General features: G+C 36.7%; 1 protein-coding gene across 2 annotated transcripts; it reads left to right on the top strand.

Annotated features, from left to right (window-relative positions):
• The first annotated feature begins 4,301 nt into the window (after positions 1-4,301).
• On the top strand, positions 4,302-9,849 carry LOC308705130 (uncharacterized protein). Of its 2 annotated transcripts, XM_081389995.1 has the most exons (5): positions 4,302-4,668; positions 4,765-4,884; positions 6,263-7,171; positions 8,332-8,451; positions 8,631-9,849. In XM_081389995.1, exons 2-5 carry the CDS (start codon positions 4,827-4,829, stop codon positions 9,344-9,346), a joined length of 1,803 nt encoding a protein of 600 aa, XP_081246121.1. In that variant the 5' UTR covers positions 4,302-4,668; positions 4,765-4,826; the 3' UTR covers positions 9,347-9,849. The 2 variants fall into 2 exon arrangements, with proteins under 2 accessions (XP_081246121.1, XP_081246120.1); XM_081389994.1 differs by having other exon boundaries at positions 4,302-4,884.
• The last annotated feature ends 5,373 nt before the right edge of the window (positions 9,850-15,222 follow it).

Raw genomic sequence — 15,222 nt, 5'->3', positions numbered from 1 at the left:
TACATATACAAATTCGGGTCCAAAATGTTTGTACGCGTTTGTCATATACTAAAGCCAGCGCTGGCATTTTTTTACATCCTTGATAAAACTAAAACGTACGTCTTAAATTATACAGGCAAATACATTTAAAATGATTAAATCTTACTTGCAGGTTGTGGCCTCTGGTTTTAAAGCTGTAACTGCTTCATGTTGGAGTAATAGTTTCTTGTTGAATCCGACATTGAACTCGTGTAGATTCTGGAAGCTGTCTTCCGTAAAATGCGCAGCACAGAGAGCTAAACTACGATTGTAATTGTCAGGAACATAATCAAACTTAAATTTTAACCATTGTTGACGAACTACAGCGTCTGTAGGAAGCCTGAACACAGAAGACCTGACAGCTACAGCTCTCCACTATAACTCCTCCTCTTCGACAGCAGAACATGTTCCGGAGGGAGGGTTGATGTAAATGTATGGGTTAGTTACGTATAAAACCCGGGAAGTATCTCGTTGTAGTCCCATTCGAGTCGTTTTTGTAGGCATTAAACTTCCTGATTTTTAAAAGACAATATCTCTGCTTACGTTGAACTTTCAGCGCAGCAACTTTGCAGATACTGTTCATGCACCAACAGCAACATTACACAGTATTTAAAATGAAAAAAGTGAAATAGCAATCAACCACCCCTTTAATGGCTAATGGGGAACATTAAGATGAAAACTAACATTTAACTTTACATCTAAAATTAGATACTAGTAGATTCAGTAGTAAACTTGTGCTAAATAAGGAAAGAAAGATGTTTCTCATGCTTTATTTTTAAATTTAATTTAATATGTTTATTTTAGACCTGATGGAAGTGAATGAAGACAAACACCATCATTTCAAAACTGAAGATGGAAATGCAGTCGTTTTAAAGACTGAAGAGAATTTCACACAAAAACAAGCTGGGAAATCTGGAGTCAAAGGATCTTTCACCTGCTGTCAGTGTGGAAAGAGTTTCATATATAAATCACAACTTAAGAGACACATAAGAATTCACACTGGAGAAAAACCGTTCACATGCTCTCAGTGTGGAAAGAGTTTCACTCAGGAAAGCTCTCTCAAAGATCATCTGCTCCGTCACGCTGGAGTGGGAAAACCTTTACTACATCCAGTGCCTTAAAAACACACCAGAGAATTCACACTGGAGAGAAACCGTACAAGTGCTCACACTGTGGGAAGAGTTTCACCCAATTATCTACTCTACAGACTCATGAGAAAAAGCATTGCCCGAAGTCGTCTAAGTGAGCAAAGTTTACATTCACGTCTATGATTTTACAAATAATGTACTTACAAATAAATTGACATTCAGATTGTTTTAATGGAGTGATTTAATCTAAGGGTTAAATTAGTAGCGAAGTGTGAATCTGGTGATAGTTTGATCAAGTGTTGCCCTTCTCTTTTCTCAACCGCTGTAACATGATTTATAATGATATGATTCAACTTTACTGAACTTCAAACTCTTGTTTTGCATTAAAATACTTCTAGTTTTTCAGGTGAACTGTGGTGAGATTATTATTGTCTGTTTTTTTTTATGTCTAGATAAAAAGATGTTCATCTTTTTCAAAGTCATTATTGAACATGTTTTTTTGTTCAAATTTTTTTTTGCAGTAGGTGATGTCATCAGCTCATTAAATAAAATAAATAATCATAAAACAGCCCTACAGTGTTGTATTAGGCTGTAGATACATCAAATCTGTCCTGAAGGTCAGTAGATCTTATTCAGAGCAGCGCTGTGACGGGAAAGGCTGTGAGACATCTGCTGTAAAAAGCTGAATAAAGCTCCTAGATCACTAATAATTATCCACAACTCTTGTTGTCTGGAAGTTTTGTGACTATTGAAACTTCTCAAAGATGTTTTGAAGTGTTTCATTAGCAGAACAATCCAAAACGCATTAAGTTCAAGTTCAAATTTATTTGTACAGCAGATTTAAAAACAACCAGTCGACCAACGTGCTTAACAATGTCAATATACACACAAATGAAAGCTAAGCGATACAGCTGGTCTTAAACAATGTCTTAAAATCTCAGCAGTCCGAGCTGTTCTTATATGAACCGGTGGACTATTCCAGAGATTAGGACCAGCCACTGAGAAGGCTCGGTCACCTTTATTTTTTCTCGGAAAACCGAGGAACATCTGATTGGACGATCTCAGTGCTTTGAGTGGAGTGCGAACGTGTAAAAGTTCTGATAAATAAGAAGATGCGCCAACCCATTCAAAATCTTAAAAACATGCAATAAAATCTTAAAATCAATCCTGAAACAGACAGGAAGCCAGTGGTTTAGCTTAAATTAGATTCATATTATATAAAAGTACAACACACTGAAGAGATGAATGTCTATCCTTCACAGCCTCGCTTTTATTCCTGTTTAAAATCAAAGATGGCGCTGCTGTGAATAAGGTCTATATACAGCGCTGCTGAGATCACGTATTTTTGTAAGCTAAACCATTAGTTACTGCAACATCTCCACTATTAAACTTTGACATCTCTTTCAGTCTTAATTTAAAAACATTTTCCCTGTAAGTTTGTGTCAGAATTGTTTGCAAAAGCGTGATTATAAACAGAACGAGGCTGTGAAACTGCGCTGACTCTGAACGACGTAATCTACAATGACTGTTAACTTTGGCTTCATTTTTCTAAGCAGAGACGCGCTGTCCATCTTTTTACCGTCTGTGTTGTGAAAGTAAATATAGAAATATGTTCATGTTGGATATGCTGAAATAGAGCTCATTTCTGATAATTACACTGCTTTTACGAAGATAAATTCATTATTTGTTTGTCATTTTTTTGAGTTGGTTTAAAGAAAATATTTAAACAAATCTCTGTCTCTCCTGTAAAACATTCTGGGAACAATTAACCTAACATCGTATCATTATTTCATACATCCTTTTTTAAAGTTTAGTTAATATTGTTACATTGAACTTTAAACTAAATGTTATATTACGATATATTATGTGCAAACTAGTTTCAATTAATTGTCAAGATTGACGATGTATTGAAATACAATATAGTCACAATCTATTCTATTTTCTGTTCTAGTCCAGGTGGTACAGTACAGTATGGGCTAGGGCTTGCATAGACTAGTCGAGTAGTCGATAGATCGACTACTTCAACCACTAGTCGACGCTGTCGGAAACAATCGACTACTCGAGCGTCCATTAACCATAAATGAATTAAAAATGGCGAACATCACCAACAGACACCACACGTCAGATGTGTGGAAGTATTTCATCAAGCATGACAAAAATATAGTAATTGGCCAACTCTGCAAGAGGCCGTTCACATATTGCGTCTAAAAACGTGCGGAAAGCGCGGCCCTGCCGCTATCTCCTACAAGCGCTTGCGCTCCCATTGCGTCTGACGTTGCTATGCAATCAACCATGAACTGCGCTCTCCATGATGACGACGAAGAAGTATCAGCAAAGGATTAATTGATTTCTAGCCCTTGCATTAGCTTTACTACTAGATATATTTCTGGAGATGAGAAGGAAAAACCCGCCTGGAAAAACTAGCGCACCACGTTGCTTCCATTATGAGCGCGCTCGCTGCGCGCCTACATTTGAAATGTCGACCTTGAGCGCGGAAAAGACGCGATATGTGAACGGCCCCGTCTGAAATGAAAGGCAAGAATGGCTATTTATTTGGCTTTAGACTGTTACATGAAAATTTTAAAATGAAATGTCATAATTATAATGTTTTGAGAGTTTACTTATGTAATTGTTGCATTAGGCTATGAATTAATAATGTTTATTGATAAGATCTAGCTATTTCATGTCTTTTCATTTACAGTAGCATGAAACACGAGTAGTCGAGTAACTCGAGTATTGTTTTGATAAGAAATCGACTAGCTGAAATCAGTAGTCGTGCAACCCCTAGTATGGGCAAAATTTGAGGTGATGTGTTAAAAGAGTAGTTCACTTTTAAATGAAAATTCTGTCATCATATACTCACCCTCCTGTTGTTTCAAACCTGTATGAATTTCTTTCTTCTGCTGAACAGAAAGGAAGATATTTAGAAGAATATCAGTAACCAGGCAGTTTCTGGGTCCCATTGACTTCCATAGTAGGAAAAAAATATACTATGGAAGTCAATGGGGCCCAGAAACTGCCTGGTTACTGATATTCTTCTAAATATCTTCCTTTCTGTCAGCAGAAGAAAGAAATTCATACAGGTTTGAAACAACATGAGGGTGAGTATATGATTACAGAATTTTCATTTAAACGTGAACTACTCCTTTAATGTCACGGTGTGACTATATTCATTGGGGGAGGAACGCACACGCCGGGGAATGTTTTTTAATGTAACACCTAGAGTCAAAATGGCTGCCCCTGTCTCAATATGTAAACAGTTGTCAATCTAGCGATCTATGAGACAAAAATAGCTTCAGGTATTCGGCGGGAAGAATCTAGGTTGGCTATTTGGTACGTACGTCGGGCGGGAGGGCCTTATATGTCCGAGGTTGTCCGCAGAATTGAACAGCAGATTCGGGGGAGAAGACGGCACCCAGTAAATGCGCCCGGGCGGCGATCTGACGAGCACGTTTGCTCGAAGCCGGTGAGGATCCAAAACGAAACCGGGATTCTGACGGAATTGGATTTCGCGATCTCCACAGCTGCCACCGTTGTGGAAACACGGCCCCGATGCCGAAGAGTTAAGTGCTGTTATGCCTTCGTCGTAGAGTCAGTGAAGCTCCCACAGCTGTTCAGGAGAGTTTAAATGCTGGGGAATATTCCCATCTTCCCACAGGAGAATGAGAAGCATGCAGGAGGAATTACTCCAGGAGAAACTACTGACATACTATTGTAAAGATGGAGATTAAGGAAGAACCCTGCAGAATAAAAGAAGAATATACAGAGGAACAAATAGGTTGGTGTTTTCCTTTATTCTCTTTAATGACTGATGAGGAACATTAAAGGTCCCATGACATGAAATTTTCACTTTCTGAGGTTTTTTAACATTAATATGAGTTCCCCTAGCCTGTATATGGTCCCCAAGTTTCTAGAAATTTCAATCGGTGTAAATCGAGCTTTTGCTATCTTTCTCTGCCTTTGAGAAAATGGACGCTCAATCGCGCTGATCTTGAATCTCCTCCTTGTGACGTTATAAGGAGGAATGTTACCTCCCCTGTCTCTGCTTTGCCCGCCCAGAGAATATTTCTCGCCCATGAGAAAATGAGCTAGGAAGGAAGTAGGAACACGCGCGCGCGATTTTAGTTTGTCCACGAGAGATATCATGGCTTTTGAGCGAGCGAAGCATAACACTTGCTCAATAATTGGATGTACAAATGAACACCGAAGGGTTAATACAGAGCTGGGCTTGCTGAACGTCTGAAACTAAAGTCTGGATCACTCTCTTTGGCTCAGCTACACACCTCGGAACAGTAAGTCAACTAATGATATATAAGTGTGTTGCTTTACTGTTTATGTTTGCCTAGACTGTTACAAGTAGAATGTGGCTGTCACATTAGCTATGCAGCCATGCAGTTTATGTGTGTGAATACACACACTGTAACGCGAGTGTTGTACACTTCTTTGTTATTTGGATAACCGTTTTCCTGTTGGTTATACGGCGCGCGCGATATCCGCATTTCAAGATCGCAGAGCTTGATGATGTAATTGTAATAAGATAAATTACAGATGTTACAGATCTCTCATGAAAAGGCAACAGTAGGTTAGCGTTAGCTACATGATAATAACTGTAAACCATCCGAATAAAGTACCGTATCCAGACATATACAGATATTTTAAACTAACCATTCGGAAATGTCCTGCTGGAACCGCTGAGTTGTTGCTTCTCCATCCGGATCAGATTCTGGGTCAAACTGAAATGCTTGAACGACTGCGTGTCTCCGTGCCATCGCAATATATCCAATGTAAACATGCATGGTCTACCGTTGCCGCAGATGGTCAAGGCCACACCCACCCTCCACCTTGCGCCGCCTTTCTCCTCCTTATTAGTATTTAAAGCTACAGACACCGAAACGGCCTGTCTGAAGGAAGCTCATTCTGGGACTGGCTTATAGTGGCTATAATTCTGCACTGAGACTGAATTTTTGAAAAGAGATTTCAGATACAGTACTAGGGACCACTAAGGCCTATATTAAAGCCTACAAAAAATAGCATGTCATGGGACCTTTAAGATGAAAACTGAAAAGGGGACAAAATGTTTTGCTTAATTGTGACACCTAGTATATAGATTGTTCTCATTCTTTACTTGAATTTTGACAATTTTATGTTTATTTTAGATTTGATGGAAGTGAATGAAGACAAACAACATCAACATCAGTTTCAAAATCCTCACAATTTCACAAATGAAGATGGAAACACAGTCATTTCACAGACATCAAAGTGTGTCACACAAAAACAAGCTGGAAAATCTGGAGTCAAAGGATCTCTCACCTGCTCTGAGTGTGGAAAGAGTTTCAGTCAAAAAGGACACCTTATAATACACATGAGAATTCACACTGGAGAAAAACCGTTCACATGCTCTCAGTGTGGAAAGAGTTTCAGATCCAAAGGCTCTCTCGAAGAGCATCTGCGCCGTCACTCTGGAGTGAGATCATTCAGCTGTGATCAGTGTGAGAAAACATTTGTTGTGGAATCAAACTTAAGACAACACCTTAAAGTTCATACTGGTGTGAAGCCTCATGTTTGTTCTTTTTGTGGAAAGGGTTTTTCACTACAGAAGTATTTAAAAGCTCATGAGAGATTTCATACTGGTGTGAGACCTTATGTGTGCTTTGACTGTGGGAAGAGCTTCACTATATCCAGTGACTTAAAAACACACCAGAGAATTCACACTGGAGAGAAACCGTACAAGTGTTCACACTGTGGAAAGAGTTTCTCTCGGTCAGGAACCCTGAAAGATCATGAGAGTATTCATGGTAAGAAACCTTATATGTGCTTTGACTGTGGTAAGAGCTTCACTGAATCCAGTGCCTTAAAAACACACCAGAGAACTCATACTGGTGAGAGACCTTATGTGTGCTTTGACTGTAAGAAGACCTTCACTACACACAGCCGCTTAAAAAGACACCAGACGGTTCATACTGGAGAGAAACCTTTCAAGTGCTCTTCATGTGGGAAGAGTTTCACCCAATCATCTAGTCTACAGACCCATGAGAGAAAGCATTGCCCGAAGTCGTCTTGTCTAAGTGAGCAAAGTTCACATTCACATCCATGATTTACAAATTTTGTACTTACAAATAATTTGACATTCAGATTGTTTTAATAGAGTGATTACATCAAAGGGTTAAAGGAACCGTATGTAAGAAATGTATTTCAATTAATCATAAAATGCCCCTTATATGTCACTAGACATTAAGAAATCATGTTCATTTCAGATACTTCTATCACTGACAACAGTAGTCCGGCCAGGATATTGTCATTTAAAAGTGAAGTTGCAGCCCTCAACTGATGTTGATGTTGTCATGTTGTGTTTTGGCCTGATGCTCCACCCTCCAGCTATCTACCAATCATGAAGTCAGTAGTGTTTCGCCATCCGGGTTGCCAGCTCTGCTCTAGTTACCACAGCTGCAGCTACAAACGTGTCGGATAAAAAATGTCTGTTACGAAACCTAAAAGACCTCGTAATGAATCCGAAATACGTTGTGACAAAGTCCGAAATAAAACTTACTGTGTAGGACTCGTCAGTTGCCATTGGAAGCTCCTTGTCAAGTCATCTTCATTTACATAGCGCTTTTAACAATGTATATTGTTTCAAAGCAGCTTTACAGAGATAAACGTATAATTTAAGGTAACAGAGTTACACCGCCCTACAGTAATTTAAAAGTGATTGCAGTACTAGTTTTGGCCACAATCTTACATACGGTTCCTTTAAATAAGTAGTGAAGTGTGAATCTGGTGATAGTTTGATCAAGTGTTGCCTTTCTCTTTTCTCAGCCGCTATAACATGATTTATAATAAAATTATTCAAATTTACTGAACTTCAAACACTTGTTTTGCATTAAAATATTTCTAAAGTATTTCAGGTAAAACGTGGTGAGGTTATTGTCTTTTTTTACGTCTAGTTAAACAAAAAGATCATATTTTGAAACATTGTAAATCTACTCAGAGTTCAAGTTTTACCTCAGAGTTGGTTGAAGTTTCTTATTGAAACTAAAAAAAAACATGGAATTGTTTGTAAACGACTATTTGATCAAACATTTGCACCTGAATAATTGCGAGTGATTGTAAGTGTGATGATCATCTGCTAAATGAGCAACAACGACCACAATTCACTCCTTCAGTCAGTGAAGCTCCCACAGCCGTTCATGAGAGTTTAAATGCTGGGAATATTCCCATCTTCCCACAGGAGAAGAAGAAGCAAGCAGGAGGAATTACTCCAGGAGAAACTACGGACATACTATTGTAAAGATGGAGATTAAGGAAGAACCCTGCAGAATAAAAGATGAAGATACAGAGGAACAAATAGGTTGGTGTTTTCCTTCATTCTCTTTAATCACTGATGAGGAACATTTAGACGAGAACTAACATTTAACTTTACATCTAAATTTAGATACTAGTAGACTCAGTAGTAAACTTTGTGCTAAATAAGGAAAGAAAGATGTTTCTCATGTTTTATTTTTAAATTGAATTTAATGTTTATGTTAGACCTGATGGAAGTGAATGAAGACAAACACCATCATTTCAAAACTGAAGATGGAAATGCAGTCGTTTCAAAGACTGAAGAGAATTTCACACAAAAACAAGCTGGAAAATCTGGAGTCAAAGGATCTTTCACCTGCTGTCAGTGTGGAAAGAGTTTCATATATAAATCACAACTTAAGAGACACATGAGAATTCACACTGGAGAAAGACCATTCACATGCTCTCAGTGTGGAAACAGTTTCAGATCCAAAAGCACTCTCAAATATCATCAGCGCCGTCACTCTGTAGTGAGATCATTCAGCTGTGATCAGTGTGAGAAAACATTTGTTGTGGAATCAGACTTAAGACGACACCTTAAAGTTCATACTGGTGTGAAGCCTCACAGTTGTTCTTTTTGTGGAAAGAGTTTTTCACGACTGCAGATTTTAAAAGGGCATGAGAGTATTCACACTGGTGTGAGACCTTATGTGTGCTCTGACTGTGGGAAGACCTTCACTACATCCACCCACTTAAAATCACACCAGAGAGTTCACACTGGAGAGAAACCGTACAAGTGTTCTTCATGTGGAATGAGTTTTACCGAATCATCTAGTCTACGGTATCATGAGAGAAAGCATTGCCCGAAGTCGTCTCGTCTAAGTGAGCAAAGTTCACATTCACGTCCATCATTAACAAATATTGTACTTATAAATAGTTTTCAAATAGTTTTAATAGAGTGATTACATCTAAGGGTTAAATTAGTAGTGAAGTGTGAATCTGGTGATAGTTTGATCAAGTGTCGCCCTTCTCTTTTCTCAACCGCTGTTACATGATTTATATTGATATGATTCAACTTTACTGAACTTCAAACACTTGTTTTGCATTAAAATACTTCTAAAGTTGTTCAGGTAAACCATGGTGAGATTATTATTGTCTGTTTTTTTATTTATGTCTAAACAAAAAGATGTTCATCTTTTTCAAAGTCATTATTGCTAAATGTTTTTTGTTTAAAATATTTTTTTATTTGGGGATGTTTTTTGTTTAAAATATTTTTTTTATTTTGGGGATATTTGGGGATATTTAATTAAATTAATCAATCAACGATACTATTGATCAGCATTACCGAACGTAGACGTTCCACTAGAAACAAACATTGATGTATTGTTCTAATTTATTACTGTGAAGCTGCTTTGATACAACCTGTGTTGTGAAAAGCGCTATATAAATAAACTTGACTTGACTTAAAAATGTTTTGCAGTAAGTGATGTCATCAGCTCATTAAATAAAATAAATAATCATAAAACAGCCCTACAGTGTTGTATTAGGCTGTAGATACATCAAATCTGTTCTGAAGGTCAATAGATCTTATTATTCTTAGATTGAACTTTAAACTATATGTTATATTATGTGCAAACTAGTTTCAATTAATTGTCAAGATTGACGATGTATTGAAATACAATATAGTCACAATTTCTTCTATTTTCTGTTCTAGTCCAGGGGCCTGTTTCAATAAGGAGGTTCAACCAACTCTGAGTTGACTTACCCTGAGATGGGAAACTCTGAGTTTTTGGTTACAGAACAGCTGAAATGAGTTAGTTCAATCAGCTCTGAGTTGACTGATTCTGAGTTAAGCGCGTGCACCACAACTATAAAAAGCCATTATCAATGGAGCGCAGATATTACGAGTCACCATGGCAACAGCGCCAGACAAAAAGAGGAATTACTGTTATACAGTGTTGGGTGTAATTAATTACCAAGTAATCTAAATATTGTGGTTTAATTAAAGGGATAACTCTTAATTATTCTGTAATTTAAAATAAAATCTGATGTAATTACATTAAATAGGCTACTGCATAGACTATAGAGAACAATTCTGTATAAAACAATAGTGGATTTACATACATTTTTAAAAGGTATATTTTTAATGTAACCTTCTCCCTCTACACACTTTGGTCAAATCAAGAATAGTTCATGCAATTGTATATTGTTTATTTGAAAGCATTAAAAGTGCTGTTTCTTGTCTCTCCTTGTATTGTTCAAGTGGTTGAGGTTGACATGGGATTTAGTAATTAGTAATAAGTAGACCAAAGCTTTCTAAAGATAGAAATTATTACATTAATCTAATTACATTGTTGAAGATAACATTGATAACTATTTTAGAGTAACTTACCCAACTGTTATAATATCAGAGGTGAAACTGGAAGAACAGTGTTATTCAACCTAATTTAAATTTTCATGTGGAGCAATCCTGCAGGCATTAAAAGACCATGGCAGCAGCTGAAAATTAAATATAAAAACATAATTCAGTCAAGTAAGGCTTGAGCATATCATGGGTGAAGGCTACCAGACTTTACAAACATTTGACATATTAAATAACTAAAGCATTCAGTGTCCAGCAGTGCAGCAGCATTTACGGCTGAGGGAATTCCTGGACGGACTTCAGAGCCAGTCCCAAAGATCCAAGGGCCTCATAAAATGTAAGAGGTTTACATATGTGTTTTTTTTTATATAGGCTATTTTTGATATTTCCATTTATTTTTCTTTGGGTTGGGTTTTTTGTTGGTCCTAACAGATTCTGATGGTAATATCTGTCTTTTGGAGCCTCCTGTCCCAACAGAACCCCAGGCAGTCGTAAGTCGCCACTCAATACACCAGAAATTATGACAAATAGTGTTATAAAGTGTCCTCAACCAAATGCTCATCACATGGGGATAAAGAGTTTCTGCTGCCACAGAGAGGCCTACAGAGGTAATGTTAATATTATGTGTCTACACATCAAACAATCGACACATTCAGATTTTTTCAAATTTTTATGTGGATAATCTAAGTTTAAATCTAAGTATAAACAGGTATTCTTATCCCCCCCCCCCCCCGCCCCCGCCCCCACAGTGTGGAAGAACAGCAGGAGGTCGGTCCATCAACTTCTGTTGCACAGATGAACACAGTTCAGTGATTTCCAGTAAATGCCACAGTTTAATTCTGTAGAATTTGTTTAGAACTACATTATGTAACTCTAATCTACTACTGTATTTTCAGTTGCCAGTTAAGGAGTTATATAGACTTCATCTTATTAAAAAAAATAGAAAAAAACTGCAGTAAAAATAGCAATATTTTATTTATTAATAAAAATTTACTGAAAGAATGAATGAGGTGTTTAAACACCGCTTCCCCTTTAAAAAAGGGGAGGAGACCGATAGAAACTCTGGGTTTACCGAAGAAAACCTGCTCCCGACCAGGTTAGGTTCACAGAGTAACTTACCATGGTAACTGACTCTGATTATAAGTTACCTCTCTTTCAGAAACGGGCTTGACTTACTCTGCTTTCTCAGGTTTAACATACCTCCCATTCTGAAACAAAAAACCCAGAGTTTCCCTCATTTCAGGGTTAACATACTCAGAGTTTTCACTTAACCTTCTTTCTGAAACAGGCCCCTGGTGGTATATGGAATTAATTTTTTTCCAATAATAATGAACGTAACTTTTCAAGAAACTAATGAAAACATAAATTCAAACTGAATAAAATATCTTTGAAACTGAAAAAGAATAAATCGCAGGCAATTTTTTTGACTTCATTTTTAATACACTGCATGTTTTGCTAACTATTTCTCATATTTATTTAGCTGATCTGAACTTACAAATGCACTTCCAGAGTTTTCATTTACGCTTCTGAAGTTTTCGTTTGCTGTTCTGACACATTTCTCTCGTGGGCTAGTAGCAGTGCGTTCTCATTGGCTACTGAGTTTTTGATTGACAGCTTCTTTACCTGGAAGTGAAGACATCAGTGCTGTGTTTGTGTGGATGTGAGCATCTGTAATCGCAGCTTTCTATTTCATTTTAGTGATATTAAGTTTATATCTGTATTTATTTGCTGCTACGCTATATTGTTGAGATGATTTCTTATAGAAGGAATAATACAGACGAATGATATCATTATCATTAGTCATCGTCGCTATCAGGATGCGGATAAGTCAAATTTTTTAAAAAAAAATATATATATTAATACTATACTAATACTATTTATAATACAGTACTGGCTTTTTTCAGGTGGAGAGGCATTTTAGAGCTCAGTGAGAGCCCATAACATTATACAGCTGTGTTGTCTTGATTTAACTTAGCTCAATGTCAAGCACATGACTTGTTTATTTAAGTTACATTCGGTTACAGTCTTCGATTAGATCATATTTGCTTCGATTAGATCGTATTTCCCCCCAGCCACCCCAAACAACATTGGGCTAGAGAGTACTGTACAGTATCTGTACTGTAGCCTACAGTACAAAAAGTACTGTATCAGTCAATGACCGATGCCATAGGACCAGAGCGCTGTCAATCACTGCCTGATTCAACTTTGGCAATGTAAAGCCTTTTTTACCATGCCAAAAAAAGCTATTTAAACCTGAATTTCTCAAATGCTGATTAATTTGCGATGCAGAGTTTTTGAAAGAGGAGAGACACGACTTGACCACAGACCACGTCTCTGTTCATAATATGTAAACACTCAATTATTTTGAAGTATCGCCCTGGTCGCAATATTTATTCTGATTACTTTTGTGTGATAAAGATTACTGATAAAGCTATTATATGTAGCTAGTATGAGTAACAAAATGCTTTTTCTGTCTCCATATTTGACTAATAATAATTAAAAAAATTACACCTCAAATGAACATTTCAAAAAAAAAAAAAAGTTTCATCTTTAATAGTCTTTAATAATAAATATATATCCAAATTAAAAACTTAATACATGCAAATAATTATGACTGAAAACATCCAGCAACTAGGCAATACACAGCCATGGATATATGTTGGGCTATACAGCCATCTACTGGTTACACAACAGTATTACAGATGATAAATGCTGCATGATTAAAATCCCTTAAAACATTTATATAATTTGTTTGGAATAAATATTTTAAGTCTGCAACTTGTTACTGTATGTGGGAATTCAAAGCAGTTTGCATTGTTAGATTATAATACATTTCCTCTCTCATTTTCCAGGGAGTGGAGCAACTTTTCTAGCAAATATTTTAATTTCCTCAAGATTAAAACAAACACATTTCACAAGTACACAAGAGGTTGCACTTTATTCTTATTAGTCTATGCTGATCTTGGATTAGCATAACAACAGCATATGAATGTTAAGGGGATAGTTCACCCAAAAATAAAATTCTCACTTATTTTACTCTCCCTCAAGCTGTCCCAGATGCATTTTCTTTTCTTTCTACAGATAAACACAAATTAAGATTGTAAGGAAAGTAATCCATCTCTGCGAGTCCTAAAGACACTTTAAACCACACACAGTGACCGTCACGGTAATCCATGCGACCTCAGTGGATGAGTCAATGCCTTCTGAAGTGAAACAATAGGCTAGATAAAAGAAATACTAATAATGTAAAATGTTTTAACTACTAAAAACCACTTCCGACCAACTGTCTTACGTACATGGGTTACAATCCACTTGTATTATGGACTCACAAAGATGGATTATTTCCTTAAAAATCTTTGTCTATGTTTATGTGAAGAAGAAAGTCATATACATCTGGGATGGCATGAAGGAGAGTAAATGATGAGAGAATCCTCATGTTTTGGGTGGACTATCCTTGTACTTGTACCTTGTACTTTGTTACTTGTATTGCAACAGGAACTGCTCAAAGAATCATTGCAACATTTAAAATGTATATGGATTTTTAAAATGTATTCTGTATTTCTAATTTTTCATTTTTTATAGTAATGTATCATGAGAATACTGTGCATTACATGTATATTATGCAGTTAATGTTTTGTGGATTCTGGTCTATCCTGTCATACCATAATTGCATCCAAGACTTTCACTCTGATACTTGTGTATATGCTTTAGTGACAATAAAGAATGTAAGTTTATTCAATTCAATTCAATTCAAAGAACTTTATTTATCCATTAGGAACTTCATTCGTGTTGAGCATCAATGCGTGTACAGTTCCACAAAAACAGCACAATACCACACACACACACACACACACACACACACACACACACACACACACACACACACACACACACACACACACACACTACATACAGTTCCATTAAGATAATAATTAATAACTAAAGCTTGAAAAATACAATAAATACAAAAAAAAAAAAAAGGTTTGCGTTAAAAAAGAGAAATAAAGAAAAATAATCACCAAGTCCGCTCACACGGGCATACACATTGGTGGTTATATCAACCATTCATGTTTCTGATAGATGTGGGCACAAAACTTGTCATAGCTCTCTTGGTCCTAAATATGAGTGATCTGTATCTCTGGCCTGAAGGTAGAAGACTATAGTGGCTGTGCAGTGTGTGAGTGGTATCTAAAGCTATTTGTGTTCCTTTTATTTTTGTCCTCCTGTTATAAATACTAGTGAGTGATTCCTGCACCTGTCCGATTATTTTACTGCTTAATGTTATGATTTTGTTCAGTGTGTTGCGATGGATGTTGGATAGTGATCCAAACCAGGCTGATATATTGAAAGTTATTACAGACTCAATGAAACATTTGTAGAAAGCTATCAGAACTGACTGATGAACCTGAAGTCTACAGAGCTTCCTCAAAAAAAAAGAGGCGCTGCTGACACTTAGAGTAAATGTTTTCACTGTTT

Source organism: Scardinius erythrophthalmus, assembly GCF_964197995.2.
Source record: "Scardinius erythrophthalmus genome assembly, chromosome: 17".
Taxonomy (NCBI): Eukaryota; Metazoa; Chordata; class Actinopteri; order Cypriniformes; family Leuciscidae; genus Scardinius; species Scardinius erythrophthalmus.
The sequence above is the reverse complement of the archived record's forward strand: the minus strand, read 5'-3'. Positions and strand labels throughout refer to the sequence as shown.